The 26,772-nt window shown below is 57.7% G+C and overlaps 2 protein-coding genes across 5 annotated transcripts; one reads left to right on the top strand and one right to left on the bottom strand.

Moving 5' to 3' along the window:
- Positions 1 to 6,376: 6,376 nt before the first annotated feature.
- On the bottom strand, positions 6,377 to 26,642 carry LOC120390064 (kallikrein-15-like). Of its 4 annotated transcripts, none has more exons than XM_039512338.1 (6): positions 25,988 to 26,642; positions 24,895 to 24,953; positions 9,628 to 9,781; positions 8,724 to 8,977; positions 8,175 to 8,311; positions 6,377 to 7,048 (listed from the first exon to the last, which is right to left on the bottom strand). In XM_039512338.1, exons 1-6 carry the CDS (start codon positions 26,095 to 26,097, stop codon positions 6,896 to 6,898), a joined length of 867 nt encoding a protein of 288 aa, XP_039368272.1. In that variant the 5' UTR covers positions 26,098 to 26,642; the 3' UTR covers positions 6,377 to 6,895. The 4 variants fall into 4 exon arrangements, with proteins under 4 accessions (XP_039368272.1, XP_039368275.1, XP_039368274.1 ...); XM_039512341.1 differs by lacking the exon at positions 25,988 to 26,642 and adding an exon at positions 11,875 to 11,957; XM_039512340.1 differs by lacking the exons at positions 24,895 to 24,953; positions 25,988 to 26,642 and adding exons at positions 11,875 to 11,957; positions 20,531 to 20,632.
- FNDC8 (fibronectin type III domain containing 8) lies at positions 20,708 to 22,669 on the top strand. The gene is made up of 4 exons (XM_039512353.1): positions 20,708 to 20,814; positions 21,383 to 21,722; positions 22,040 to 22,240; positions 22,513 to 22,669. The coding sequence occupies exons 2-4, from the start codon at positions 21,387 to 21,389 to the stop codon at positions 22,612 to 22,614; spliced, it is 639 nt and encodes a 212-aa protein (XP_039368287.1). The 5' UTR covers positions 20,708 to 20,814; positions 21,383 to 21,386; the 3' UTR covers positions 22,615 to 22,669.
- Positions 26,643 to 26,772: the final 130 nt, after the last annotated feature.

Raw genomic sequence — 26,772 nt, 5'->3', positions numbered from 1 at the left:
CCCCTGAGTGCATCTAGCTCTTGGGTGGAGCAATGGAATTTCTGTTGATTCGGAATCGGGCTCGAATCCGAAGGAAAAGTTGAAATACTGGAATTTCCTGGGCAAGGAAATGTTCCCCCAAATGTTTGGGGTTTTCTTAATTGCTGCTAATACACTATTCCTAGCGTCCAAGGCCAGAAGGGGGCTCTGGAGAGCGGAGATCAATTCACTACCCTGACACAGACGCTCCACGGGTGACTGTGCCTCGGTTTCCCAGCTATAAGCTGGAGATTGGCGCACTGCCCTGCTGCCCAGGGGTGTTGTGAGGATAAATACTAAAGGTTGCTCAGATACTAAGAGGAGAGGGACCAAATAAGCACCTAAGATTGACAGACCCCTCAGGTGAAATATCCATTCCAGGATGCAGGAACTCCAAGCTACCAAGAATGTGAGTCACGCTTACAGGCTGGGGGGGGGGGGGGGCAGTGCCCTGGAAAGCAGCGACTCTGGGAAGGACCCAGGAGTTCTGGTGGAACCAAGAGCCCATGAGCGTCCCAGGTGATGCTCTGGCTGGAGAAGCAGGGGGCTAGCGAGTAGGAGCCAGGTGGCAGGGTCCCCTCTGGTACAGCAGCAAGAAGAACATGAGCGAAGACTGCGCCTAGCTTTGGGCCGGGGACGGGGAGGGGGGCTGCATGTCAAACAAGACATCAAGCATTTGGGGTTCAGCAAAGAGCAGGAATGATCCAAGGGCTAGAAAACCTGCTTGAGAGCCAGACACTGAAAAGAGTTCGTGCCAGCGAGTTTCTCCCAGAGAAGGTGGAGAGGTGATTAGGTCTATTGGCAGCACCTTGTGGAGGAGATTTTGGGGAGCAGAGGGCAGACAAAGGCAGAGCAACGCCTGACAGCTGACAGACAAATCCAGACTGGAAACAAGGGGCAGATTTCCCCCAGCGAAGGGAATTGATCCTTGGAACGTGTGCCCCAGGGATGGGACAGATTCTCCCTCCCTTAGAGTCTTTCCATAGAGATCCATAGGGATCTCCACAGAGATCGAGCTCACCCACCAGAGATGGGTTTGAAATCAATGAAGGGGCAGAGTTAAGGGCACACAAGCAAGGGGGCAGAGTTAAGGGTGTGCTAGCTTGACCCCGAGACCTGGGCCTGAGGCAGGGATCCATAGGAAAGGTTCTGCAGCCTGGGCGAGGCTGCAAGGCAGAATGGTTCCTTCTGGCCTATAGATCCGTGGGCTGTTGCTCCGATGCTAGTGTAGCATCAATACACTATGGCACTGAGGGGCTTGTGTGTCCTCCCCCACTCCACAACATCCACACAGCCCCTGTGTGGAAGTGAGTATCAGTATCCCCATTTTGCTGATGGGTAAACCGAGGCACAGAGTAATGACATGAATTGCCTGAGTTCACACAGGGACTGTGTGGAAGGGAAAAGAGTTGAAGCCAGATCTTGCTAGGCCCAGGTCAGTGTCTTAACCCCCAAGCCAACCTCCCTACAAAGACAAACATTCATTGTTTATTCTGAAACCGGTCTGCCCCCATCCATTTAGCGTCTTGCAGTTGCCCAGGGCACCATCTCCGGCTGTATTCTGGCTTGTGTGTTCACCTGACGCCCCAGATGTGTCCAGCGCCGTGGGAAAGGGTTGCCCCCGCCCCGTGTTAGAAACAGCCTTTAGCTTTCACAAGCTATAAAGCAGGGGAACGGGAAATCGGCTGCTGTGGATTATGGGAGAACTGCCCAAATCTCCCAGAATGCAATGCAGCCCATTGGTTGAAATCCTCCCAAGGCAGCTGTCCCTGGCTCACCAGTGGTTGCACCAGTCTTTGAAGTCGCTAAGAGCATCGTAAGTGGCCTGGGCCCTGACAATGGTTGTCATTATGATGCAGTCGTTCTGTTCCAATTCCGGCTTCCACGGGAATGACGCAATGGAGCAAATGTCTTGCCCGCAGCAGGCCATAAAACCGCGTTCATTGACTCGCCGCCAGAGTAAATGATTTCCAAGGAATAAGCTTAATTAACGTGGATGTTCCAGTAGAATGGGGGTGGGAATAATTTTTGCAGGGGGGCCACTCCATGAATTTTGGTAAATCACCATGGGCTGCACCTTTCTACACTATTAATGGAGGGGGTGTGGGGGCTGGGAGGGAGTTTGGTGCAGGAGGGGATTCTGACCTGGGGCGGGGGTTGGGTGCAGAAGAGGGTGCAGGGTCTGGGAGGGAGTTTGGGTGCAGGAGGGAGCTCCGGCTGGTGCACGGTGTCGGGGTGCAGGAGAGGGTGAGGGGTGTGGGCTCTGGGAGGGAGTTTGGTGCAGGAGAGGGCAGGGGATTGGGGTCTGGAGGGGCTGCAGGGGCTGGGAGGGATTTTGGTGAAGAAGGGGGCAGGAGATTGGGGTCTGGAGGGGCTGCAGGGGCTGGGAGGGATATTGGTGCAGAAGGGGGCAGGGGATTGGGGTCTGGAGGGGCTGCAGGGGCGGGGAGGGAGTTTGGTGCAGGAGGGGCAGGGATTGGGGTCTGGAGGGCTGCAGGGGCTGGGAGGAGTTTGGTGCAGGAGGGGCAGGGATTGGGGTGTAGGAGGGGCTGCAGGGACTGGGAGGGAGTTTGGTGCAGGAGAGGGCAGGGGATTGGGGTCTGGAGAGGCTGCAGCGGCTGGGAGGGAGGTTGGTGCAGGAGGGGGCAGGGGATTGGGGTCTGGAGGGACTAGGAGGGAGTTTGGTGCAGGAGGGGGCAGGGGATTGGGGTCTGGAGGAGCTGGGAGGGAGTTTGGTGCAGGGGGGGCAGGGGATTGGGGTGTAGGAGGGGCTGGGAGGGAGTTTGGTGCAGGAGGGGGCAGGGGATTGGGGTCTGGAGGGGCTGGGAGGGAGTTTGGTGCAGGAGGGGGCAGGGGATTGGGGTCTGGAGGGGCTGCAGCGGCTGGGAGGGAGTTTGGTGCAGGAGGGGGCAGGGGATTGGGGTCTGGCGAGGATGCAGTGGCTGGGAGGGAGTTTGGTGCAGGGGGGGATTCTGACCTGGGGCGGGGGTTGGGGTGCAGGAGCGGGCGCAAGGGGCAGGCTCTGGCTGGGAGGCGCTTACCACAGGCAGCTCCCACCTGCCGTAGCCCCACACCGCTCCCGGGAGCAGCTGCAGCCGACTGCTGCTGGCACGTCTCCGTGCGCCCCTTGGGGGGAGGGGGCAGCAGGTCTCCATGCGCTGCCCGCACCCGCAACCACTGCCCCCGCAGCTCCCAATGGCTGGAAATCAGCCAATGGGAGCTGTGAGGTCGGCGCTGGGGGCGGGGCGGCACGCGGAGCTGCCTCTCCCCCCACACACACACCAGGGACACGCAGAGACGTGCCAGCAGCAGCCGGCTGCTCCTGGGCGCGGCGTGGGACCTCGACAGGCAGGAGCTGCCTGAGCACCCCGCTGCGCCGCGGGACTTTTAGTGGCCTGGATTCGGAGGGGGCAGAGGAGGCCAGACAGAAACGTTCGACGGGCCGGATCCAGCCCACGGGCCGTATTTTGCCCGTCCCTGCGGTAGAACCTAGAGGCCAGGATTAGAGTGAGGTGACGCTGTTCAATCCTGGGGTTCTCAACCTCCTTCTTTCAGAGGCCCCCCCACGTTATAACAACCCCACTGCCCACCGGCGCCACGACACCTGCGTATGAAAGCCAGGGCCAGCATTAGGGGGTAGGAAGCCAGGCAGTCGCCCGGGGCCCCAGGTGACGGGGCTTGGGGTGGTGGGGCTTCGGCTTTCTGCCCTGAGCCCCAGTGAGTCTAGTGCTGGCCCTGCATTGTGGCCCCTTCAAAACCCGCTCTCTCACCCGGGGGCCCCGGGCCCCTGACTGAGAACTGCTGCTTTAATCAACACTTTTTCCCCCCATGAAAAGAAATGCAGCTTCAGCACCACGGAAACGATTTGTGTTCAAGTTCCCCACATTCTCTCGGTCAGAAAACACCGAAAATAAAATCTGCTCGTACTTGACATGTCAACTTCTTCTCCACCTCGGCCTGTTCGGGTTCGAACCGCCGGGTCCCTTCTCGCAATGTGCTGCCCCAAAAGGATTGTGAAAAGCGTCAAAGGGCTGGACGCTGACGCTCAGACTCGTAGCCTTTAAGGCCAGAAGGGACCATCGTGGTCATCTAGTCTGACCTCCCACGCAACGCAGCCCAGAGAACCTCGCCCGCCTGCTCCTGCAATAGAGCCCTGCCCTCTGGCTGAGTCACTGACGTCCTCAACGCACGTTTAAAGGCTTCACGTTCCAGAGAATCCACCATTTACACTAGTGGAAACCCGCAAGTGACCCGTGCCCCACGCTGCAGAGGAAGGTGACACCCCCCCACACACACACCAGGGTCTCTGTCAATTTGACGTGGGGGAAAATTCCGTCCTGACCCCAAATCTGGAGATCAGTTCGACCCTGAGCATGTGGGCGAAACCCACCAGCCAGACCCCTGGGAAGAGTAACTCAGAGCCCTCCCCATGCAGTGTCCCATCCCTGGGTATCAGACATACTTGCTGCTAAGTCACAGAGCGGCTACATGCCGTTGTAGGCAAACTCATCACACCATCCCCTCATGAGCGGCAGGTCTCAAACAGCCTGCATGGCCCGCCCATGTGCCTCCCCCAGGTGGCTCTTCCCCCATGGCCAGGGCCCGCATTGGGGCTTGTGGGGCTGAGGGGGGGGAGAGCCGTGCCACCCACCTGGCACCCCGGATCTGGGGGCGCTCGGGCAGGGGGTGGCACTTTGGGGCTCTCGCAGGAGGGGCAGGGCTTTTAGACTGTGACTTGAGCTGCTCCCCTTTGCCACGAGCAGTCGTCAGTCTCCTGACGTCACCCGACACTATTTCCAGTCACTGAATGGACGAGCGAAACTTTTCTGAGTGCTGGTCTACACCAGGACTTTTCATCGGCCCAGGGGTACATCACTCGGGGTGGGGTGAAAAATCCATATCCCTGAGCGACGTCGTTAAACTGACCTAACCCCCGGTGTAGACAGCGCTAGGTCGATAGAAGAATTCGTCCATCAACCTAGTAACCGCCTCTCAGGCAGGTGGATTCCTACGACAGGAGAACCCCTCCTGTCAGCATGGGTAGCGTCTACACTGAACTGCTCCAGTTTTAAGGGTACCATAGGCGCTGACTCAGTGGGGCCCAAGCACCCACATAATAAAATAGGGGGTGCTGAGCACCCAGCAGCCACAGTGGTTCCGCCCCAGAGCTGGTCACGCATCACCTGTTGGGCGGAGCCCCGCGGGAGGCGCTCAGAGCAGGGGCGGCTCCAGGCCCCAGCACGCCACGCGTGTGCTTGGGGCGGCAAGCCGCGGGGGGCGCTCTGCCAGCGCCACGAGGGAGACAGGCAGGCTGCCTTCGGCGGCTTGCCTGCGGAGGAGCCGCTGGTCCCGCGGCTTTGGGCGGCAAAATGCCTAGACCAGCCCCTGGCTCAGAGGAGGGGGCAGAGCGGAGGGAGCGGCGGGCGGGTGGGGAGAGGGCAGGGCAGGAAAAGGCAGAGTGAGGGCAGGGCCTTGGGGAGAAGGCAGAGCGAGGGTGGGGCCTCGAGGCAGAGCAGGGGTGAAGCACACACCCAGAAAAATTAAGTCAGCACCTGTGAAGGGAAGATTTACCCTACGCGACTGCCACTGGCTGCCTGAGCCCTAGCGGTGATGATGCCTGGGCAAACCTGGCTGACGCACAGGGGATGGGAGCCAGGGCCTCCAGAGCTAAACGCAGGAGCTGCCACAGTGGGGCTCCATCTCGGCCCATTTTTAAATCACAACTGGGTGTTTCTCTGACAGATCGGCTCTGGGAAGTATTTGGGGGCATTTGCGACACAGGAGGTCAGAGGGTCCCTGCTGGCCTCAGAACCTCTGAAGCTCTAAATAACAACATTTTGCACAAGAAACAAACATTATTTTTTTTCCATTTTTTTCATTTCCCATCCCCCCTCCCCCCAACACCTTCCAAAATGAAACATTTTGCAGAAGACAAAATCCATTATTGTCATTTGAGATGAGCAGAGGAAATGCCAATTTTCTGCCATTTTTTTCCTTATTGGAAAAAAAAGAAGAGGCAAAGATTTTTAAAAAGATGAGGAAAAAGCCCCATTTCCTTGCAGTTATTTATATTTTCCCACTGGGAAAGATGTGAGAAAAATTGTTTAAACCGCCTTAGAAACTTTATTCCTGTTTTTCTGCTGGGAAAAAGATTTTGTTGCATTCCCAACTTTTCAAGTTTACACACACACGCACGCACGCACACACACACACAGAGTTTTCCAGTGAAGAAAGGTTTTGCTGAGATCAAAGTCTTTCGCTATTTTCAAGTTTTCCTAGGAAAAAAAGGTTTTGTTACATTCAAAATTGTTCACTTTTTTATTCTGTTTTATTCAGGAAAAAAATGTTTTTGTCGAGTTACACTTTTTTCACTTTTTTACCTCATTTTTCCGGTAAAACAAATTTTGAGTAAATTTTTTTCACTTCCCCCCCTTTTCTCGGGTGAAAAAAAGATTTTGTCACATTCAACGTTTTTCACTTTTTTACCCCCCAAAATTTTTTTTAGCTAATTCCCCCCAAGGAAGGGAGAGAAAGTGAAGGAGGAACAGCCCACACCCATCTTCTCTCCCACTTTAGATTTTTGGGGAGGGGGTTGACTTGAAAATTGAAAAAAAATGAAATGAAAATGCAAAAGGAACGTTGGGAAAGAGGTCGGTTTTGAGCATTTTTATCAAAAAATGGGGAACTGAAGTGAAAAAAATTTCCAGTAGAATTTTAAAAATAAGCAATTTTCTTTCAAAGTTATTGACGGAGGGAAAAAACCACTCGTGAGCAGGCGCGTGGGATGCACAGGCCAAGGCGGGGGGTGGGAGATGCTGAGGCTCAAGGGAGAAGCACCTGGTTTATTCTGGGGTCCCAGTCGTAAGCAGGTAGGGGCTCAGTTTGCGCACATGGTGGCCAGCAGCCAGTCGTAGTATTTACAGACGTTCATGTAAACGCCGGGTTTCATGGTGGAGGCGCAGGGCACGTCGCCCCAAGACACGACGCCCTGCAGCTTCCCGTTACACACCAGCGGGCCGCCGGAGTCGCCCTGAGGAACCCACAGGGAAAGTGTCAGAAAATGAGGACAGGACACATGGGGTCACAGGAGACACCTCCTCGCCCCACAGACCAGCCCCCTGCACCTCCCCAATGCACCCCCTCAGTGACCCCCCCAGAGACACCCCCTCACCTCACAGACCAGCCCCCTGCACCTCCCCAACGCACCCCCTCAGTGACACGCCCAGAGACACCCCCTCATCCCACAGACCAGCCCCCGGCTCCTCCCCAACGCACCCCCTCAGTGACACGCCCAGAGACACCCCCTTTCCCCACAGACCAGCCCCCTGCACCTCTCCATCGCCCCCTCAGTGACCCCCAGAGATGCCCCTCGCCCCACCGACCAGCCCCTGCACCTCCCCATCGCACCCCCTCAGTGACCTCCCCAGAGACACCCCCTTTCCCCACAGACCAGCCCCCTGCACCTCTCCATCGCACCCCCTCAGTGACGCCCCCAGAGATGCCCCTCACCTCACAAACCAGCCCCCTGCACCTCCCCAACGCACCCCCTCAGTGACCCCCCCAAGAGACGCCCTCTCACCCCACCGACCAGCCCCTGCACCTCCCCATCGCACCACTCAGTGACCCCCAGAGACACCCCTCACCTCACAGACCAGCCCCCTGCACCTCCTCAACTCACCACCTCAGTTACACGCCCAGAGACACCCCCTCAACCCACCGACCAGCCTCCTGCACCTCCCCATCGCACCCCCTCAGTGACCCCCAGAGACACCCCTCACCTCACAGACCAGCCCCTGCACCTCCTCAACGCACCCCCTCAGTGACACGCCCAGAGACACCCCTCACCCCACCGACCAGCCCCCTGCACCTCCCCATCGCACCCCCTCAGTGACCCCCCCAGAGACGCCCCTTCGCCTCACAGAACAGCCCCCTGCACCTCCCCATCGCACCCCCTCTGTGACCCCCCCAGAGATGTCCCCTCACCCCACAGACCAGCCCCTGCAGGTCCCCAATGCACCCCTCAGTGACCCCCGAGACGCCCCTCTCCTCACAAACCAGCCCCATGCACCTCCCCATCGCACCCCTCAGTGACCCCCAGAGACACCCCTTGCCCCACCGACCAGCCCCCTGCTCTGCCCCATCACATCCACCCTCACCTCACAGGAATCCGTGCCCCCGCCCTTCAAGCCTGCGCAGACCATGTTCCCGTTGACATGCCTGGGGAAGTTGGCCATGCACTGCTCCTCGGAGACAATGTGGACCATGGTGCAGTAGAGGATGACGGAGATGTTTTCTGGAAGAGACGGATTGGCCACGGTTAGCGTAGGCACTCGAGGATGGAGGCATCAGCCGTGGGCCCATCTAACCCGGTATCCCGTCTCCGAGACGGACGGCGTTAGAGCCAGCCCACAAGAGACAGGGGATGATCTGCCCGGCCACACCTCCAATTACAGCTCCTCCTGGAATCCAGGAATCTGGGGAGATGGGTGTGTATGGGGATGGATGGATAGAGATAGGGGTGTCGGGAAATATATATATAGAGAGAGAGAGAGAAGGGGGTGGCAGGGATAGATAGAGGAGGGTGGGGAGAGAGAGAGAGAGATAAAGGGTGTGTGTGGGGGTAGATAGATAGATTCCCCATCCCCCACCCCATGCCTATGGCTCTGGGACAGCCTCCCTCCCCGCCCCGATCCTGGCCCCCCTACCGGGAGCGTTGAGGGCGGTGGCCCACCCCGACACCGAGCACAGCTCGCCGGGCTCCGCACACCGGGAGGCCAGGCCTAGCGGCTGGACGTAGCGGCTGAGCCTGGCCGGGGTCTGCAGCTTGAGCAACATGACGTCGTTGTCGTGGTCCGTGCAGTTGTAGCCGGGGTGGATGATGCTTTTGGCCACAGCTTTGTCCTGCTCGGTCTCCTCACGGACATACAGGTTGTAATCCCCCAGGCGCACATGGATGGGGCTGCAGGGGAAGCAAAGAGCTGGATTCACCCTTCAGGCCACTGCCCCCGGACTGAGACGCCTGAATCCGGCAGGGTCTCAGCTTTCTATTAAAACAAAAATGGCCTTTCTAGCCCTCGTGGTTTTGGAGAAAAAGGGGGGAAAGGTCTGAGACAGTGACACTGCCTGGTTCTGCTGAGAGCCTGAGCCCGTCGCTGAGAGAAGGGGGGAGCTACCCCATGTTTGACCAACACAGCGACACTGGCTGGGTCTGCAGAGAGCCTGAGCCCGTCGCTGGGAGAGGGGGTGTCACTTACACAGCGACGCTATCCGGGGTCTGTAACGCAGCAGGTTTAAAACAAACAAAAGGAAATGGTTCTTCACACAACGCACAGTCAACCTGGGGAACTCCTTGCCAGAGGATGTTGTGAAGGCCAAGACTATAACCGGTAAGTTCATGGAGAACCAGAAGCTGGGAATGGGCGACAGGGGATGGGTCACTTGATGATTCCCTGTTCTGTTCATTCCCCCTGAGGCACCTGGCACTGGCCACTGTTGGCAGACAGGACACTGGGCTAGATGGACCTTCGGTCTGATCCAGTCTGGCCGCTCTTACGTAACCCAAACCACACCCTGGGCCCCACCCCCCCACACACACTCAGCCCCACCTACCCAGTCAGGCAGTGGGCTGCAGTCAGGACCCATCTACTGCTGATGAGGGTGGCACCGCAGTTGTACTTGGCGCGTTCGAAGATGGCTGCCTGCCAGGGCTGTGCGTGGGGGTGGCATGGACGCCCCTTGAGCTTTAAACTGCCCCAGGCTGCAGCTGGAAAAACAAGATGCAGATACAGTGGCAGTGGCAGATCGCCGTCTCGCCCCCAAGGGCCCCTCCTGGGATGCTGGAGAGCAGGGGCTGAGCTGGCTGAGCAATGCACGGGGGTGATGGCTGAGCAGGGGGACCAGCCCCAGCTGAGATCAGGGCCCCATGGCACCGGGCGCTGCCCAGATACACAGCCAGAGATCAGTGCAGGGCAGCGCCACAGCCAGAAGTAGAAAAGCCAGGCACTCAGAGTGCCCATCTGCAGGGCCGTCCTTACCCGTACGCAAAGCACGCAGCTGCGTAGGCACCAGGGAATTTGCTCCAGCCCCTGCCCCGCCTCTTCCCCATGGCCCTGCCTAGCCCCACCCCCACTCCTCATAGCTCTGCAGCAGGGCCGGGGCGCTGCATTCACCAGCGGCAGGAGTGCAGCCACCCAGCTCCAGCCACGTCGCTGGTGAGTGCTGGGGAGTGGTTCCCTCCTGCCCCCCAAGCCAGTCCTGCCCCCCCATGGAGGCCTGGGGCCCGCCCCCACGCTCCTCCCCACAGAGGCCTGGGGCCCCACACACACCCCTACAGGGGGGCTGCCCCAGAATAGCTAGGGACAGCCCTGCCCATCTGATCCTGCCCCCCCAGCCCCAGGCTGCCCCTCCTGCAGAGCCCAGGCCAGAGACTCTCCCTCAGGGAGCCCTACATCCAGCCCAGCTCCGGGGGTCAAGAAAGAGCACCTTTAACTCCGCCCTCCTGCCTGTCTGCCCTTAACTCTGCCCCTTTGTAGATTTCAGGTCCATATCTGATGATTGAGCTAGCGGGGAGCTGTTAGATGGAGATACCCAAGCTTGATGGAAGGGGATGAAATTGCGACACTACAAACTAAATATAGACTGTCCTTTGGTAGATGCAGACTGAGCCATGGCCATTACAGCCATGTATGCAATGGGGTGTGTACATGGTGCTGGGTTGCGGCCCCTTGTGCGACGGGGCGCGTACGTGGCGCTGGGTTCCGGCCATGTGGGCGACGGGACGTGTACATGGTGCTGGGTCCCAGCCACGTGTGTGACGGGGCGTGTACGTGGCGCTGGGTCCCGGCCACGTGTGCGACGGTGCGTGTACGTGGCGCTGGGTCATGCCCATGTGTGTGTTGGGCTGTGTGACATTCTGTACCTTGGGGAAAAGCCCTGTAACCCCCATATTCCTCATTTATATATAAGTGTGATGTTGCATACAAAGCAGGCCGTGTGAGGCATCAGGGGAAAGGTTATGATCTGCTGAAAGACATTTCTCTCTCCATAGATGTGTATCATTAATCCATACGAAGTTCTGAGAATTGTGTTGTATGGTTGTCACTGAAACGTGCTTCAGAGTAGCAGCCGTGTTAGTCTGTATCCGCAAAAAGAACAGGAGTCCTTGTGGCACCTTAGAGACTAACAAATTTGTTTGAGCATAAGCTTTCATGGGCTACAGCCCACTTCCTTGGATGCATGCAGTGGAAAATACGGTAGGAAGCTATATATACACACAAAACGTGGCAGAGGGGCATTGCTGGCACATGATGGCATATGATGTGCCAGCAATGCCCCTCTGCCATGTACATTGGCCAAACCAGACAGGCTTTATGCAAAAGAATAAATGGACACAAATCAGACGTCAAGAATTAAAACACTCAAAAATCAGGCAGAGAACTCTTCAACCTCCCTGGCCACTCGATTACAGACCTAAAAGTTGCAATATTACAACAAAAAGACTTTGAAAACAGACTCCAAGGAGGGACTGCAGAACTGGAATTAATTTGCAAATTGGACACCATTAAATTAGGCTTGAATAAAGACTGGGAGTGGATGGGCCATCACACAAAGTAAAACTACTTTGCCGTGCTTATTTCCGAACCCCCCCCCCCCCCGCCCCCAGTTCCTCACATCTTCTTGTCAATTGCTGGAAATGGGCCATTTTCATTACCACTACAAACAATTCTTTTTCTCTCCTGCTGGTAATAGCTCCCCTTAACTGATCGCTCTCCTTAGAGTGTGTATGGGAACACCCATTGTGTCATGTTCTCTGTGTATATATATATCTCACACCCGCACACACACACACACACTAACCTGCGTTCCCCAGGAGCAGCACGATGCTCAGCAGGTTCATGGGGCTCGGTGGCGGTGATGGGCGGGGCTAAGGGCTGCTGGCTCTGGAGGGGAGATCATAGAATCAGAGAATCCCAGGGTTGGCAGGGCCCTCGGGAGGTATCGAGTCCAACCCTCTGCTCAAAGCAGGACCAACCCCAGACAGATTTGGAAAGGGGGTGTCACTCCTGGGGAACTGGCCCCGCCCACTGCTACCTGCCCTGGGTTTGATGCCTGACTCTGTTGGACCTCCTGGCAACTGGCCCAGGGGGGAGTCCAGTGCCCATGGCTTGGCCCATCCTTAGCATATCTGGCACAGGCCACCTGGGCACTGGGAACTGGGCAGAGATGTACCTGCCTATCCCTCCATCCCATAGACACCCCTTCCATGCTTCCCCCCGTCCAACCCATAGACACCCCTTCCATGCTTCCCCCCGTCCAACCCATAGACACCCCTTCCATTCTTCTCCTGTCCATCCCATAGACACCCCTTCCATTCTGCCCCCAGCCATCCCATAGACACCCCTTCCATTCTGCCCCCAGCCATCCCATAGACACCCCTTCCATGCTTCCCCCCGCCCATCCCATAGACACCCCTTCCATGCTTCCCCCCGTCCATCCCATAGACACCCCTTCCATGCTTCCCCCAGCCATCCCATAGACACCCCTTCCATGCTTCCCCCCGCCATCCCTTAGACACCCCTTCCATTCTCCCCCCAGCCATCCCATAGACACCCCTTCCATGCTTCCCCCCGCCCATCCCATAGACACCCCTTCCATTCTCCCCCCCGCCATCCCATAGACACCCCTTCCATGCTTCCCTCCGCCATCCCATAGACACCCCTTCCATTCTTCCCCCGTCCATCCCATAGACACCCCTTCCATTCTTCCCCCCGTCCATCCCATAGAAACCCCTTCCATTCTTCCCCAGCCATCCCATAGACACCCCTTCCATGCTTCCCCGCCATCCCTTCCATTCTCCCCAGCCATCCCATAGACCCCCCTTCCATGCTTCCCCCAGCCATCCCATAGACACCCCTTCCATGCTTCCCCCCGTCCATCCCATAGACACCCCTTCCATTCTTCCCCCCAGCCATCCCATAGACACCCCTTCCATTCTCCCCGTCCATCCCACAGACACCCCTTCCATGCTTCCCCCAGCCATCCCATAGACACCTCTTCCATTCTTCCCCCCGCCATCCCTTAGACACCCCTTCCATTCTTCCCCCCATCCATCCCATATACACCCCTTCCATTCTTCCCCCAGCCATCCAACCATCCATCTGTCCCATATACGCCTGTCCCCATTCCTCCATCCCTCCCCATCCATCCCAACAGATTAGACAGACAGACAGACAGACAGACAGACAGATAGAGGGGGTGGGTGGGGATAGATAGATAGATAGATAGATAGATAGATAGATAGATAGATAGATAGATAGATAGATAGATAGATAGATAGAGGGGGTGGGTGGGGATAGATAGATAGATAGATAGATAGATAGATAGATAGATAGATAGATAGATAGATAGATAGATAGATAGAGGGGGTGGATGGGGATAGATAGATAGATGGGGTGTCTGGGGATGGATAGATAGATAGATAGATAGATAGATAGATAGATAGATAGATAGATGGGGTGTCTGGGGATAGATAGATAGATAGATAGATAGATAGATAGATAGATAGATAGATAGAGGGGGTGGGTGGGGATAGATAGATAGATAGATAGATAGATAGATAGATAGATGGGGTGTCTGGGGATAGATAGATAGATAGATAGATAGCTTTGTATCCCTGCACACATTTCTCCAAGGAGCTAAGAGCTCTCTATAAATGATTGATGAGATTGCCCAAACACCCCCACCCCCACGCACCTACCACCGGGGTCCGGGAAGTGTCAGATGTGGGACCGTCCCCCACCCTCCAAAACTCAGTCATAATGATCCCCCGCTCCCTGCCGCCAGCTCAGACCCCAGGGATTCCATCGTCAGCCCGGCCTCCGTGCGCCCAGTTCCCCTGCAGACCGAGTGGGGATGGAGCAGGTGAATTCCACCCCCACATCCACCCCTGGAGACACCCCTATTCCCCCTTGCTCCTCAAGAGCGGACTCGGATTCCTTACCTGGCCAGGGATCTGGAACCAGACACTCTGCTCTGGCGGACACTAGCCAACACCAGCTGTCTCCACCCTCCAGCCGCCCTGCTTTTAACAGCCCGCCCAGCCGGCCCGGGTGCCAGGGGCAGCATTCACGGGGAGCCGGACGCTGGCTGGCCTCCCCACCCGCACCTAATGAGGAGCTGACGCTCTCTAATTAGCACCGCTGCTAATCCTAATAACGAGGCTTCAAAGGGCTTCACCCCAGCCTCATCCACGGCATGGCTCACATGGCCAGAGAGATGAGCCGATACCAGCTGGTGCCGTGTTTACCAGCTGTGGTGGTGCCCAGAAACATGACACACATTTCTGGGCCCTGACTGCGATCTGGCAAAAGTAGGGAGTGCAGAGTTCTGCAGGGCTCTGGCTGGTATGCAGTGGTTTGGCAAAGCAGCTGTTCTCCTGGAGGGGATCCCTGTTTTCATTTTCAAAACAGCCCGCGGCTCTAGGGGTAGGGATGGGAAGATGACCTTGAAAAGGGGAAGCGAGAGTGAGCGACGCAGCAACCCTGCCTGGGTCTGCCGAGAGCCTGAGCCCATTGCTGGGAGAAAGGGGAGCTGCCCTAAGTGTGACCAACACAGCGATGCTGCCTGGGTCTGCCGAGAGCCTAGCTTCTGCCATAGTCATCGGCGTGGGTGTCTCCAGCAGCCACCCGTCTGGCATGAGAGATATGGAACCAAGGATATGCTCGCTCGAGGGCTTTCCATGAGCGGCAGGGCCACTCCCGTGATCTGGAGTCAAAGGAGGGGACGAATAATTGGAAGTGAATTCAAGAGTGGCTGGGGGGGACACATCTGGGTGTAGTTCCTACATCTCAGCCGGGGCAGGGCCTGTCTCTGGCTGCATCTGGGAAGCGCCCGGCACAACGGGGCCCCAATCCCAGCTGGGGCAGGGCCTGGCTCTCGCTGTGTCGGGGCCGCGCCTGGCACGACGGGGCCCTGATCTCAGCCAGGGCAGGGACTGGCTCTCGGGGCCGCGCCCAGCACAGGGCTGAGATTCCCAAAGCAGACGAAGGATTTATGAGCCACATTTCATGGGGCGACAGTGTTCAGGGTAATTAGCCGCGCACTAGCCAGCAACAGCCTGGCCCTACTGAAGTCACTAGATTTGTCAGGGAGAACCAGGATTTCCCGCCATGGTGTCCAATTCCCCTAGGCAACTCTGATTACCCCAGCCTAAATCTCCGGGCTCAGCCCCACGCTGTAAAATGGGGGTGATGCCCCGCCCCCATCTCAAGGGGGTTGCACCAGGGAGGGTCGCAGCCCACTTGCATAAAGTCCATTTGTTTCACTCCAGCGCCAACAGACAGTCAAGTGCTGCCACCTAGCGGGCTGTTGCGGAGCTGCGCTGGGCCCCAAATATTTTCACAAATTCGAAAATTAAGAAGCCAAAATCTCGAAAATTTTCACCAGCCGAGAAAACCGACCATTGTTTTTGGCTCTGGCCCACAGACACGGTCTGTTTGGATCATTTCAAAAAGGGTTTTTTTCATTTTGGGGCGCTCGTTTTTTAACCTTTTTACCGGGCTAATTCACTTAAGAACTAAATACGTTCATGGAGGATCGGGTCCATCAATGGCTTGTCACAGACTCCCAGGTCGTGCCCACTCTTGGCCCCGTGCGGTCTGTGGGGGGTTCCCCTTCAGTGCGACAGCCCTTCTCGGGGGCCCAGTCTCTCGGGGTCAGGCCCCTCCACCTCCCGGAGCCGCACCTCTCTGAGGCTTAGCACGTCTGTCTCTCGCCGTGGGCCCCCTCAGGGAGTCCCCTCGCTCTGGACCCCCGGGGCCTCCACCCCCAAAGGAGATGATGCCCCCTGTTCTCTAGCCCAGAGCGACTCTCAGCCAGCGTAAAACAGGAGGGTTTATTGAGAGGTGAACCCAGCACAGGAAACTCTCAGGGCCTCAGGCCTGGCCTCCCTCAGCCCCGCACATCCCAGTCCCCCTGCATCCCCGGTGGGTTCTGCCTGCTCCCCTTCTCCAGCCCGAGCCCCCCTGCTTCCCAGCTGGGCCTCCGATATCCCTGGCCCCAAGCCCCCTCTGTCCATTGTCGTCTCTCCAGGTAAACAGGGTCGTAAACAGGGTGGCCTGGGTCTCCTCTCCTCTCAGCCCCCCTCTGGCCCCTCTGGCTGGAACCGGCTGGTCGGGTCACCGGGATCCTCTCTTCGCAGCCCATTGTCCCTCCACTGGCCAGAACCGGCTGCGACTCCTGAGCTGGGTCTCCGGGTCACCAGTCACCGGGGTCTCCATCCTCCCAGCCACCGGCTGGGGTCCCGAGTTCCCTCTCCGGTCCTCTGTACCAACAAACTCCCTCTCCTCTCACCTCGTTAAACCAGTAACACCCGGGGACACTGAGTCCCACTCCCTCTGCATGCAACCCACTGGAAAACATGGAAAACCCAAGAAAACCGCCCACTCCGTCACATGGCTATTAGCCAGGACGGGCAGGGATCTGTTTGCCAGAAGCTGGGAATGGGCGACAGGGGATGGATCACTTGATGATTCCCTGTTCTGTTCATTCCCTCTGGGGCACCTGGCACTGGCCACTGTCAGAAGACAGGATCTAGATGGACCTTTGGTCTGACCCAGTGTGGCCATTCTTATGTTCCTATGTTCTTAAAGTGCCATAGAAAGAGTCAGCTCAAGCCAGAAAAAACAGACTTTGTTTCGTTTTTAAAATGTCAAAATGAAACATTTTGATACTAGCGCAACTTCCCACCCTGCTCAAAATATTTTTTTTTCAAATTGGAAGATTCATGGGAACCGCCCTGTTTACGAAGTTGCATTTTAAACAAGTCAGCATTTTCAATGAATAATCATTTGGTCGATAAATCCCCCCTTACCTGACGCCATCACAGATTTCTGTGAGGCGTCTGATGTCACACAGAGCTATGGGAATAACGGCTTTTTCCACTGGATAGCTGAACCAGAAGAAGAAAAATAGATTCCGGTCGACACAAAATGAATTCTTTTCACATTTGCCAGTATTTTGTTTCATTTTCAGGTCTTCTAATTAAAACTGCTGTGAAATTCGAAACAAAAAATGTGTTTCAAATAAAAAAACCCCTCAAAATGCTCCAAAATGTTGGAAATGACAAAATGCAACATTTTGATTTTTTTTTCCCGACCGACACAATTTGGAGAATTCAACTCAAATTCTGAAAATATTTTGACTGACCCAAATCTGCAAGATTTTGGTGAAAAAAAAAATTCTGACCTGAAAATGTTCACTCAGTTGCAGTGGCAAATGCCAATTTCCCACTGAGCCCCTGGTGTGAAATGAATGGCCTGATTATTATGTATTATTGCAAGGCCTGCAAACTCCAGGCACAGACCAGGAGACCCTGTTAGGGTAAATAGGTTTTAAACTGGCTAACTGATAGATCTCTTATCATAGCAATGAGGAGGAGGCTCCATTACTCCAACTTTCCATTGAGATTAGGCAGCTCTGTCCAAAAGCTCCGCTCTAGCTCATACACCAGATATTATTCTGCACCACTCTGCATGCACATAATGTATGTCCCCTGCAGATTTTTTTGCTCCCCCACAGAAAAATGACTTTCTGAAAGGGGAAGCAAAGGGAAGGCACAAGAGCGGCATGCGACCCTCCCCAGCAGTTTTGGGTGCCCAGGGCAGCTGGCAGAGAGTTAAATCACTGTGGGGCAGGAGGCAGGACTGGGGAAGACCCGGCTGGTGGCTCCTACCCTGCACCAGGCTCAGCTGCTAGTCCCAGCTGGGCTGGGGAGGAGGGGACTTCCTCTTCCCCTGCACGGCATCCGGGGCTATAACGGACCCACCCCCAGATTTCTCCCCCGGCTGTAGGAATCTCTGTGAACTGCCCACCCATCGCTTTTTAGCTGCAGGGGGAGGGATCACAGTACAGGGAGCTGCTCCCCCATCCGCCCAACCCCCCATGCATCCAGACCCCATCACATCCAGACCCGCCCATTGAGCCTGACAAGCCCCACTCCCCCTGCACCTGGACCACCCCAATGAGCCACCTGCACCCAGATCCCCACCCCACTGAGCCCCAACCAGCTGCACCTGGACCCGCCTGCAGATTCCCATTACCATGGCACCCAGACCCCCAACAAGCCCTTGCACATCCAGATCCCTCTCCCCCCACCCCACTCAGATCCCCCACTGAGCTGCTCGCACGCAGCTTGCCCCACACCGAACCCTCTCAACCCCCACCTGGATCCCGCCTCACTCAGCCCCTGCACGCTTGGATCCTGCCTTGCTGAGCTGCCTGCCCACACCTGGTGCACCTGGCACGGAGGGGCAGGGCCCTGGGGTGTTTCTGGGGCAGACCCGCTCCTTGCACTGCGTCAGGGTTGGGTGCAGCCTCCCCGCTGAGTCCACACCCCCTCTGGCCTTAAATTCTCCTCCACCAGCCAGATCCGGAGCAGACCTAGAGCAATGCGGCCGCTTACCTCAGTGGGTTCAATGAAGAGCCCGTCTTATCGGCACTGGCCCCTAATCTGGCCCCCAACCCCCACAGCCCCCCCTTGGCTGCCTCTCTGCCACCAGCGTCCCCCCACCCCTGACAGGTGGGACAGTCCTCTCAGCACATATAGACCGACCAGCCCCATTTGCATAGACACCCACCCCCTACACACACACAGCTGGCTAGGTGTCTGGCTGTCTCTCTCCATACACATGCCACATTAGCTAGCTAACTATGCCCATTATACACCTGCACCTATCTGCCCATCTATCTCCACACACACCCCTCACCCACCTACCTATCTCCATAATTCACCCCATCTATCTAACCCATACGCCCCCTCTAGCTCCATAATACACCCCTTATTGCTCTGTCTATCTCGGTGCACACATGTCTGTGTATCCATCCATCCAGCTCCATAATACACCCCGTCCCCTCTATTTGTCCATCCCCCGACACACCTCTCATCTCTCTGAGCGCTTCCATCACATTTTCCCTTCCCTGATTCTGCCCTTCCATGGACTGGCTGGTTCCCCGGACACAGGGAAGGTGGCAGGCCTGGCAGCGGGAGGAGCTGGTCCTGTCTACACTGCAGAGGAGGCAATCTAGGCATGCTTGCATCCGAAGAAGTGGGTATTCACCCACGAAAGCTCATGCTGCAAAACGTCTGTTAGTCTATGAGGTGCCACAGGATTCTTTGCTGCTTCTACAGAACCAGACTAACACGGCTCCCCTCTGAATCTAGGCATGGGGGGGCGGGGGGCAGGGAATCAGGCTGGGGCCTGTCATTCTCATTTACTGTCCAATCGCCAGCTACCTGGCAATTCCCCAGCCCTGGGCCCTGACGGGCCTTAGTGAGAAGCCTGCACTGGACTGTGCCATCGGAGGGTTTGTGTGCGGTGCCTGGGAGGAAACCGATTCAGGAAAACAAAGCTCAGAGTGGATGGAAGCAGGATTTGAACCCAGCTCTCTGGGGAGCAAGGGGCCAGGGCCTTACCGCTCAGCCCCAATGAGAAAGGGCCTTAAAAAGCACCACACTCAACCATCATCAGAAATGGGACAGGGGGGCTGCAGGTCGGGAGTGAGGTGCCTCACTGGGGGAGGCTGCAGCTTTGGGGGCTGAGGTTCCTGGCCTGAAATGGGGGGGGCTGCGGGTCGGGAGTGAGGTGCATCATGTGGGGGGGCTGCAGCTTTGGGGCAGAGCTGTTTCTGCGATGTCTTCCCTGGGGCGACTTTCTGCCTATTTGCAGGGTGGGGGGCAAGAGGCAGGTGATTTAAGGCAAACTTGGCTCCAGGGTCTGCATCAGCTGGAACATTTCTGTCCAAAACAGTCTTTTGGGAACAAGGGAATGGAGCACGTAGGGCCACATGGGGGCGCTAGACCCTCAGGAATGAAAACCAAAGGGGTTTATTCCCTGAGTTGTGGGCAGGTCACAGGGCTGGAGCCCTAGGGGGTTGTGGGGGAGGGGGGCTTTCTGCAGACTCAGGCAGGCCTCACTGCGCTGGTTACACTTGGGCCACAATTGACAGATTTGCTCTGCACCCGTCGTTCCTGCTGCTATTACTGTTAGGGCAGTGCCGGGAGACCCCAGCTGAGATCGGGGCCCTGTTGTGCCGGGCGCTGCCCAGACACGGCGAGAGACAGGCCCTGCCCCCGCTGAGATCAGGGCCCCATTGTGCAGTTTTGTACTGGCGATTTCTTTCACCTAGCAAGCCTCTGAGTGCGACCCCTAGGGTGACCAGACAGCAAATGTGAAAAATCGAGACGGGGGTGGGGGGTAATAGGAGCCTATATAAGAAAAAGACCGAAAAATTGGGCCTGTCCCTATAAAATCGGGACATCTGGTCACCCTAGCGATACCCCTTATAAATTAAAAACACTTTTAAATATATTGAACACTGTTATAAATGCTGGAGGCCAAGCGGGGTTTGGGGTGGAGGCTGACAGCTCACGACACCCCCATGTAATGACCTCGCGACCCCCCGAGGGGTCCCGACCCCCAGTTTGAGAAGCCCTGGTGGTGTGCCAGGCAATGACCAGCCAAACAGCAAGAGATGGTCCCTGCCCCAGCGACGATCAGGGCCCTGTCGAACCGGGTGCTGCCCAGACTCCCTGCCCCACAGCTTGTCTGAATAGACATGGCATAGTGGTGGGTAAACTGAGGCCCCCTGCAGGTCACAGTGGGGCCAGGCCAATGCAGGTCATAATGGGGCTAAAACACCACCCGCCTGGCCCTGCCCCTCAGCTGCAGAAACTCCCCGCGCCCCACTAGACCCCACCCTGCTGCGATTGTAGCTGACACTCACTGCCCCTCTGCAGCGGTGAGGGGGCTGGGCTGGCCAGGCTCCCTTCCTGGGGAACGGTTACGGGTTGGAAGGGGGGTTGGGCTCAGTCCAGTCAGGTGTGGGGGGCAGATTTGGGATTTGAGGGGACGAGGGACAGTAGGGCCTGGCTCAGCATAAGGGGCCACTGGGGTCAGGGTGGTGCTGAAAGGGAGGGCTCAGGCTAGCAGGGGAGCGGGGCAGGTGTGGGGTGGCATCAGAGGTTGGGGGTTGAGGTGTATTTGGGGTCACAGTTGAGGTTGGTGGAGGGTTTGGGGTCAATGGGGGCTTAGGTTTGGGAAGGGGGGTGGTGGAGGGTTCAGAGGGCTCAGGATTTGGGGTTACAGATGAGGGACATAGGTGGGGGGCTGAGGTATTGGAGGGGGAAGCTGGGGTGGGGTTGTGGGGGTCAGGATATGGGGGTCACAGTTAGGGTTGTGTTGGGGGTCAGGATTTGGGGGCATAGCTGGGAGGTCTGGGGTAGGGGGGTTGGGTCACAGCTGGCACTGGGGGGGCAGTCTCAGTCCATGAGGTGGTGGAGCCCTGACTGTGACCCTGCTCCCCCCAGCCTCATGGATCCCACCGAGGCCCCGTCTCTGCCCTGGGACACAGACAGCGCCAGCTCCAGCACGCAGGGGGACAGAGCCTGGGGGGCCGGGGCCGGGCCGGTGGGGGCCAGCAGCCTGCACTGTAGCCTGGAGGAGCTGCTGGCCCGACGGGAGTTGGGGGGGCGCCGGGAGGCCAAGCCACAGGGCAGCCGCCCCTGCCGGTGCCCCCCTCCTGCCCCCCTGGGCCCAGAGGGCAGCGACGGGGACACCTCTGACAGCGGGGCCGAGTCGCCCGTCTGCATGGAGCCCCCACGGGCGCCCGTCCTCTGCCAGCATGTTGCCGGCACTGCCACCGCGCAGGTGGGGGTCTGGGATTAGGAGTGCTGGGGGGTGAAAGGGGTTCCAGGGATTGGGATCCCTGGGTTCAAAGGGAGCACTGGGCTTGGTGGGCTCTGGCTTTAAAGGGGTCTCTGGTCTGTGCCCAGTCGGGGGGGGGGGGGTTAGGGTCAGGGGTCTCTGGTCCATGCCTGGTCAGGGAGCTTGGGTTGGGAGTCTCTGGTCCATGACCAGGCGGGGGAGGCTGAAGTCAGGAGTCTCTGGTCTGTGCCCAGTTGGGGGTGGGGGGTGGGATTAGGGGGTCTCTGTGCCTGGTTCTCATCTCTGCCCTCTGCCCCCAGCTGTGGTGGGTCACTCCCCATGGGAGCGACTGGGTGTCTCTCTACGAGCTGCGTCTGCAGGAGCCCAGCGGGACCCGCAGCCAGTGGTTCTGTGCCCAGGCGCCCGAGCGGCTGCAGAACCTGAGCCCTGGGACCCAGTACCGGATCCACGTGCGGGCCCTCAATGCAGCGGGCCCTGGGCCCTGGAGCCCCCCCTACACAGTGAGTGGGGGTGGGGGGACATCAGGACCTGGAGGTTGGGTGCATGGGGCAGCTGGGTGTGCAGGGAGCGGGGAGGCTGAGTGAACTGGGACTGGGTGCACTGGAGGAGCTGGATGTCTGGGGCCGCTGGGTCCACTGTGGGGGGGGCTGGATGTATTGGAGGGATGAGGGGCTTAATGCACTGGGGGTGCTGGGTGTCCTGAGGGGAGCTGGGTGCCCAGGCTCAGCCCCTCAGGGTGCCCTCCCCCCAACCCATCTCCTCTCCGTCGCAGTTTGCCACAGTGCCTCGTGCAAAAGAAGCCATTCCTGTCATGGTCACCGTGCGGCGGCGGCTGGATCCCCGCAGGAAAACGCTCTATTTACCCGGCCCCTAGAGGGTGCCATGGGGTGGGAGGAGGCCATGGAAATAAAGTGGGGGCATCCATCTGACTCATGCATTTGTCCCTGTCCCACAAGTGGAGCTAAACCCTGCCTGACTCTGGGCAGATTCTCACCCCTTGGGCTCTGCCCCTGGTTGGGGTTTGCCTGGGCTCCTCTCCCTGCAGCCCTGAGGGAGGTGCCTCCCATGGGTGGGTGCCATAGGAGATGCTCTAGGCGCCCATGGCTGGTTTGGAGGCCCCAGCAGAGATGGGGAGAGATTGGGGCTACCCCATGGCTGGGTCTCCTGGGAAAGCCCAAGTATGACAGCAGGCGACCCCTGGGCTGGGGATGGGCCCCATTGGCTTGGGCACTAGGGGGGATGGGGTGGGGTCTTGGCTAGCAAGGAAGGAATAGATCATAGAGTATCAGGGTTGGAAGGGACCTCAGGAGGTATCTAGTCCAACCCCCTGCTCAAAGCAAGACCAATCCACTCAGATTTTTGCCCCAGATCCCTAAATAGCCCCCTCAAGGATTGAACTCTCAACCCTGGGTTTAGCAGGCCAATGCTCAAACCACTGATGGGAGCAAGGTGGAGGTGACTGGCCTTGCCCATGGAAACCCCACTTCCTCCTCCTCTGTAGCGGTTCCAGAATCACCACACATCCCATCTGGCAGGTTCCTTCCCAGGGCGGTTTAGAGCCAAGACATGGCCAGGATGGGGATGTTGAGCTGACAGATCTTAGCCAAAGCTCAGCTCCATCCCCGGTTCCCTCGACCCCGGCCGACGCTCAGCTCCATCCCCCGTTCCCTCGACCCCGGCCGACGCTCAGCTCCGTCCCCGGTTCCCTCGACCCCGGCCGACGCTCAGCTCCGTCCCCGGTTCCCTCGACCCCGGCCGACGCTCAGCTCCGTCCCCGGTTCCCTCGACCCCGGCCGACGCTCAGCTCCTCCCCAGTTCCCTCGACCCCGGCCGACGCTCAGCTCCACCCCCAGTTCCCTCTACCTATATACAGGGCCCTGATATACCTCTGCAGGGGTTATCTAGGAACACACATGGGGGGGGGGGGTTATAAGGAGCATTGGTATGTCCCAGGGGGCAGATGATGTCTCTGGCCTGGTTGGGCTCCAGCACTGGGTGGTCAAGGGGCAGATGCCCATCAGCCACAGATCTGAACCCCTGCCTGCTGCCTCCAGCTAAGGATCCCATGAGCACAGGCAACAGGCAGGAGCTGGGCAGCGCCTGGCCCAAAGGGGCCCTGATCCCTGCCTGGGAACCAAATACTGCCAACCTCAGAGACGTGGCCTGCACTCACCCCAGCTCAAAGCTCCGGCTGTCTGAGCCAGCGCCAGGATACAAGAGCAGGTGCTGCCCCATGCTAGCTGCGCTGGAGCCCCCCGTGGGTGCTAGGAACAGGGGTGTTGCAGCCTGCCAGAGTCCAGGCCTCTTCAGTCCAAGCTGGTGGGCAGCCCCTAGCCCCCAGAGAAACCTGCTCCCCCCCCCCCCCCGGGGGGAAGGCCCCAGGCAGGTTGAAGCCACTGACTCGATGCCGGCTAGGAAGGCTTCAGCTGCTGACGAACTCCAACCAGCTGCTGCCAGCACCTGCTCTCAATCCTCTCGGCTGGCTGTCAACCTGTGGAACTCCTTGCCAGAGGATGTTGTGAAGGCCAAGACAATAACAGAGTTCAAAAAAGAACTAGATAAGTTCCTGGAGGACAGGTCCATCAGTGGCTATTAGCCAGGATAGGCAGGGATGGGTGTCCCTAGCCTGTTTGCTAGAAGCTGGGAATGGATGACAGGGGATGGACCACTCGATGATTCCCTGTTCTGTTCATTCCCTCTGGGGCACCTGGCACTGGCACTGTCAGAAGACAGGATACTGGGTTCGATGGACCTTTGGTCTGACCCAGTATGGCCGTTCTTATGGCTGCAGCTCAGCGCTGCCAGGCGCTGGCACCATCAGTCCCCCAAGACTGCCCTCCCCCACAAGCGGGGTCTGGAAACACCACCCCTGCCATTTCTCCAAAGAACAAACAGCAGCATCTCCACTGGGGCACAGTGGCGCCCGCAGCTGGCACTAGAGCTGCCCAACAGCAGGACGGTGGGGGACTTTCCCTACAGAATTTATTTTTGGCCATTAAAAAAAACAGAAATGGCACATCCTGGTGCCCCATAAGATGTCTAGTTCAGGTGCATCACACTCCCATTCTCCTCTCTGGGCTGGACACTTTAGCTGGACTACATCTCCCATGATGCACCAGTCTCCCCTCTCGCTCTGCCCCTGGAGTTAACTCACCTCTTGTGGAAAGGATGGAGTGCATCATGTCAAAAGACTGTTTACAGGAAATACTTCCCCTAGGAGAAAAATAGGAGCACAAGCCATTCAAACTACAACTCCCATGATGCACCACTCTCCTCTCTGCCTCAGCCCCAGTGCCTCATGGGAATTGTAGTTCAGCTGCCTCACATACCCCATGAGCTGGGCTTTGTTACAGCACCATATTGCCCATGATGCACCCCTCTTGCTCAGCCACCACAGTGCATCTTGGGAGTTGTACTCTCCTCTCTCAAAAGAACAGAGTGTATCACTGGCAAAATACCAAGAGTGCATTCCACACAAGAATGGGGACATGATCCATCCAACTTATATCCCCCAGGCTGCACCACTCTCCCCTATGGCTCAGGCCCAGAGTACATCACAGGAATTGTAGTTCAAGTGCCTCTCTTATTCTGACCCCATTCTCCATGATCTGGACTACATTTCCCATGATGCATCCCGCTTACTCAGCCACCACAGTGTATCTTGGGAGTTGTAGTCTGATATACTATCAATGTGGATTATATTCCTTAGGAGAAAGGGGGCATGAGCCAGCCAAACTACATCTCCCACAATGCACTCACCAAGAGGTAATAATAATTGGAGATATACCAATCTCCTAGAACAGGCCTTGAAAGGTCATCGAGTCCAGCCCCCTGCCTTCACTAGCAGGACCAATTTTTGCCCCAGATCCCTAAGTGGTCCCCTCAAGGATTGAACTCACAATCCTGGGTTTAGCAGGCCAATGCTCAAACCACTGAGCTATCCCTCCCCAAGAGGCGAGGTGGCAGTGCATCATGTAAAATATGGCCCAGGCCACAAACAACAGACTTGAACTACAGCTCCCATGCCACAGCACAGTAGCAGCACTTCACCAAACCAGCCCAGTCGTCCTCCCAGCCACAGCCTGGCTGGCCAATTTCACAGCAGCCTCAAGGGCTGACCCCCAGCTCTTCTAGCAACATGGGACCCATGGCTCCAGAAGTCAGACAGCTCATCCAGCACCCTGGGCCGGCTGGAGCGGGAACCTGAACTCACCCAACTCGGGGACGGTCAAGCCAGAAGGACCTACCTGCTCTGGGGCTTGGTGGCTGCTCTCCATGAGCATTGCAGGGAAGACACAGAGCAGGCCCCTGGCAATGTGCACACGAAAGGGGCAGCTTTGGATCCACCTGTTGCCATGAATCACCTCCAGTCTCCAATGCAGACCAGCGTCCCCTGCCCCAGTGTGGACCCCAGCAGGGAGGCCTCTCCGTGGGTGACAACAGACCCCGGCAGGACACTGTGCCCCCCCAAGGGACAAGACTCCCTGGGCGGGGGAAGGGGGGGGGGAATTGATCCTCCCTGACAGCAGGCTCCAAGCTCTAGTCCTGGCATCAGGGTCTCCAAGCCAATGGGGGGTGAGGGAGCTGCCAAGGGCACCCCTGGCACGGTGAGGCAGTTTTCCATTTGGCTTCTACTGTCCCACAGCGATGTCTCCAAACTACCCCGTGGTCTTGCCCATTCCCCTGCCAGACTCGTTAGCATTAGGGACTGTTACAGGGGGAAACAAGACACCAACTTCGGAGCCCCCATTGTGCCAGGTGCTGCCCATACACAGTGAGAGACAGGCCCTGCCCCAGCTGAAATCAGGGCCCTGTTGTGCCAGGCCCTGCCCCAGCTGAGATCAGAGCCCTGATGGGCCAGGCCCTGCCCTAAGGAGCTCATAGTCTAACCAGCCAAGGCAGATATATGGAGGCTCACCCCCTCCCCTTTCCACTGTCTCCCCACCCCGCCCCAGAGGTTCCCCCCAGAGCCGGCAGGTCTCCAGGCTGCCTGCGGGCGGAGGACGCCAGCAGAGGGACCGGGAGCCGGCGG

The sequence above is a fragment of the Mauremys reevesii genome, linkage group 24, assembly GCF_016161935.1.
Source record: "Mauremys reevesii isolate NIE-2019 linkage group 24, ASM1616193v1, whole genome shotgun sequence".
NCBI lineage: Eukaryota > Metazoa > Chordata > Testudines > Geoemydidae > Mauremys > Mauremys reevesii.
This window is presented reverse-complemented; position numbering and strand designations above follow the sequence as displayed.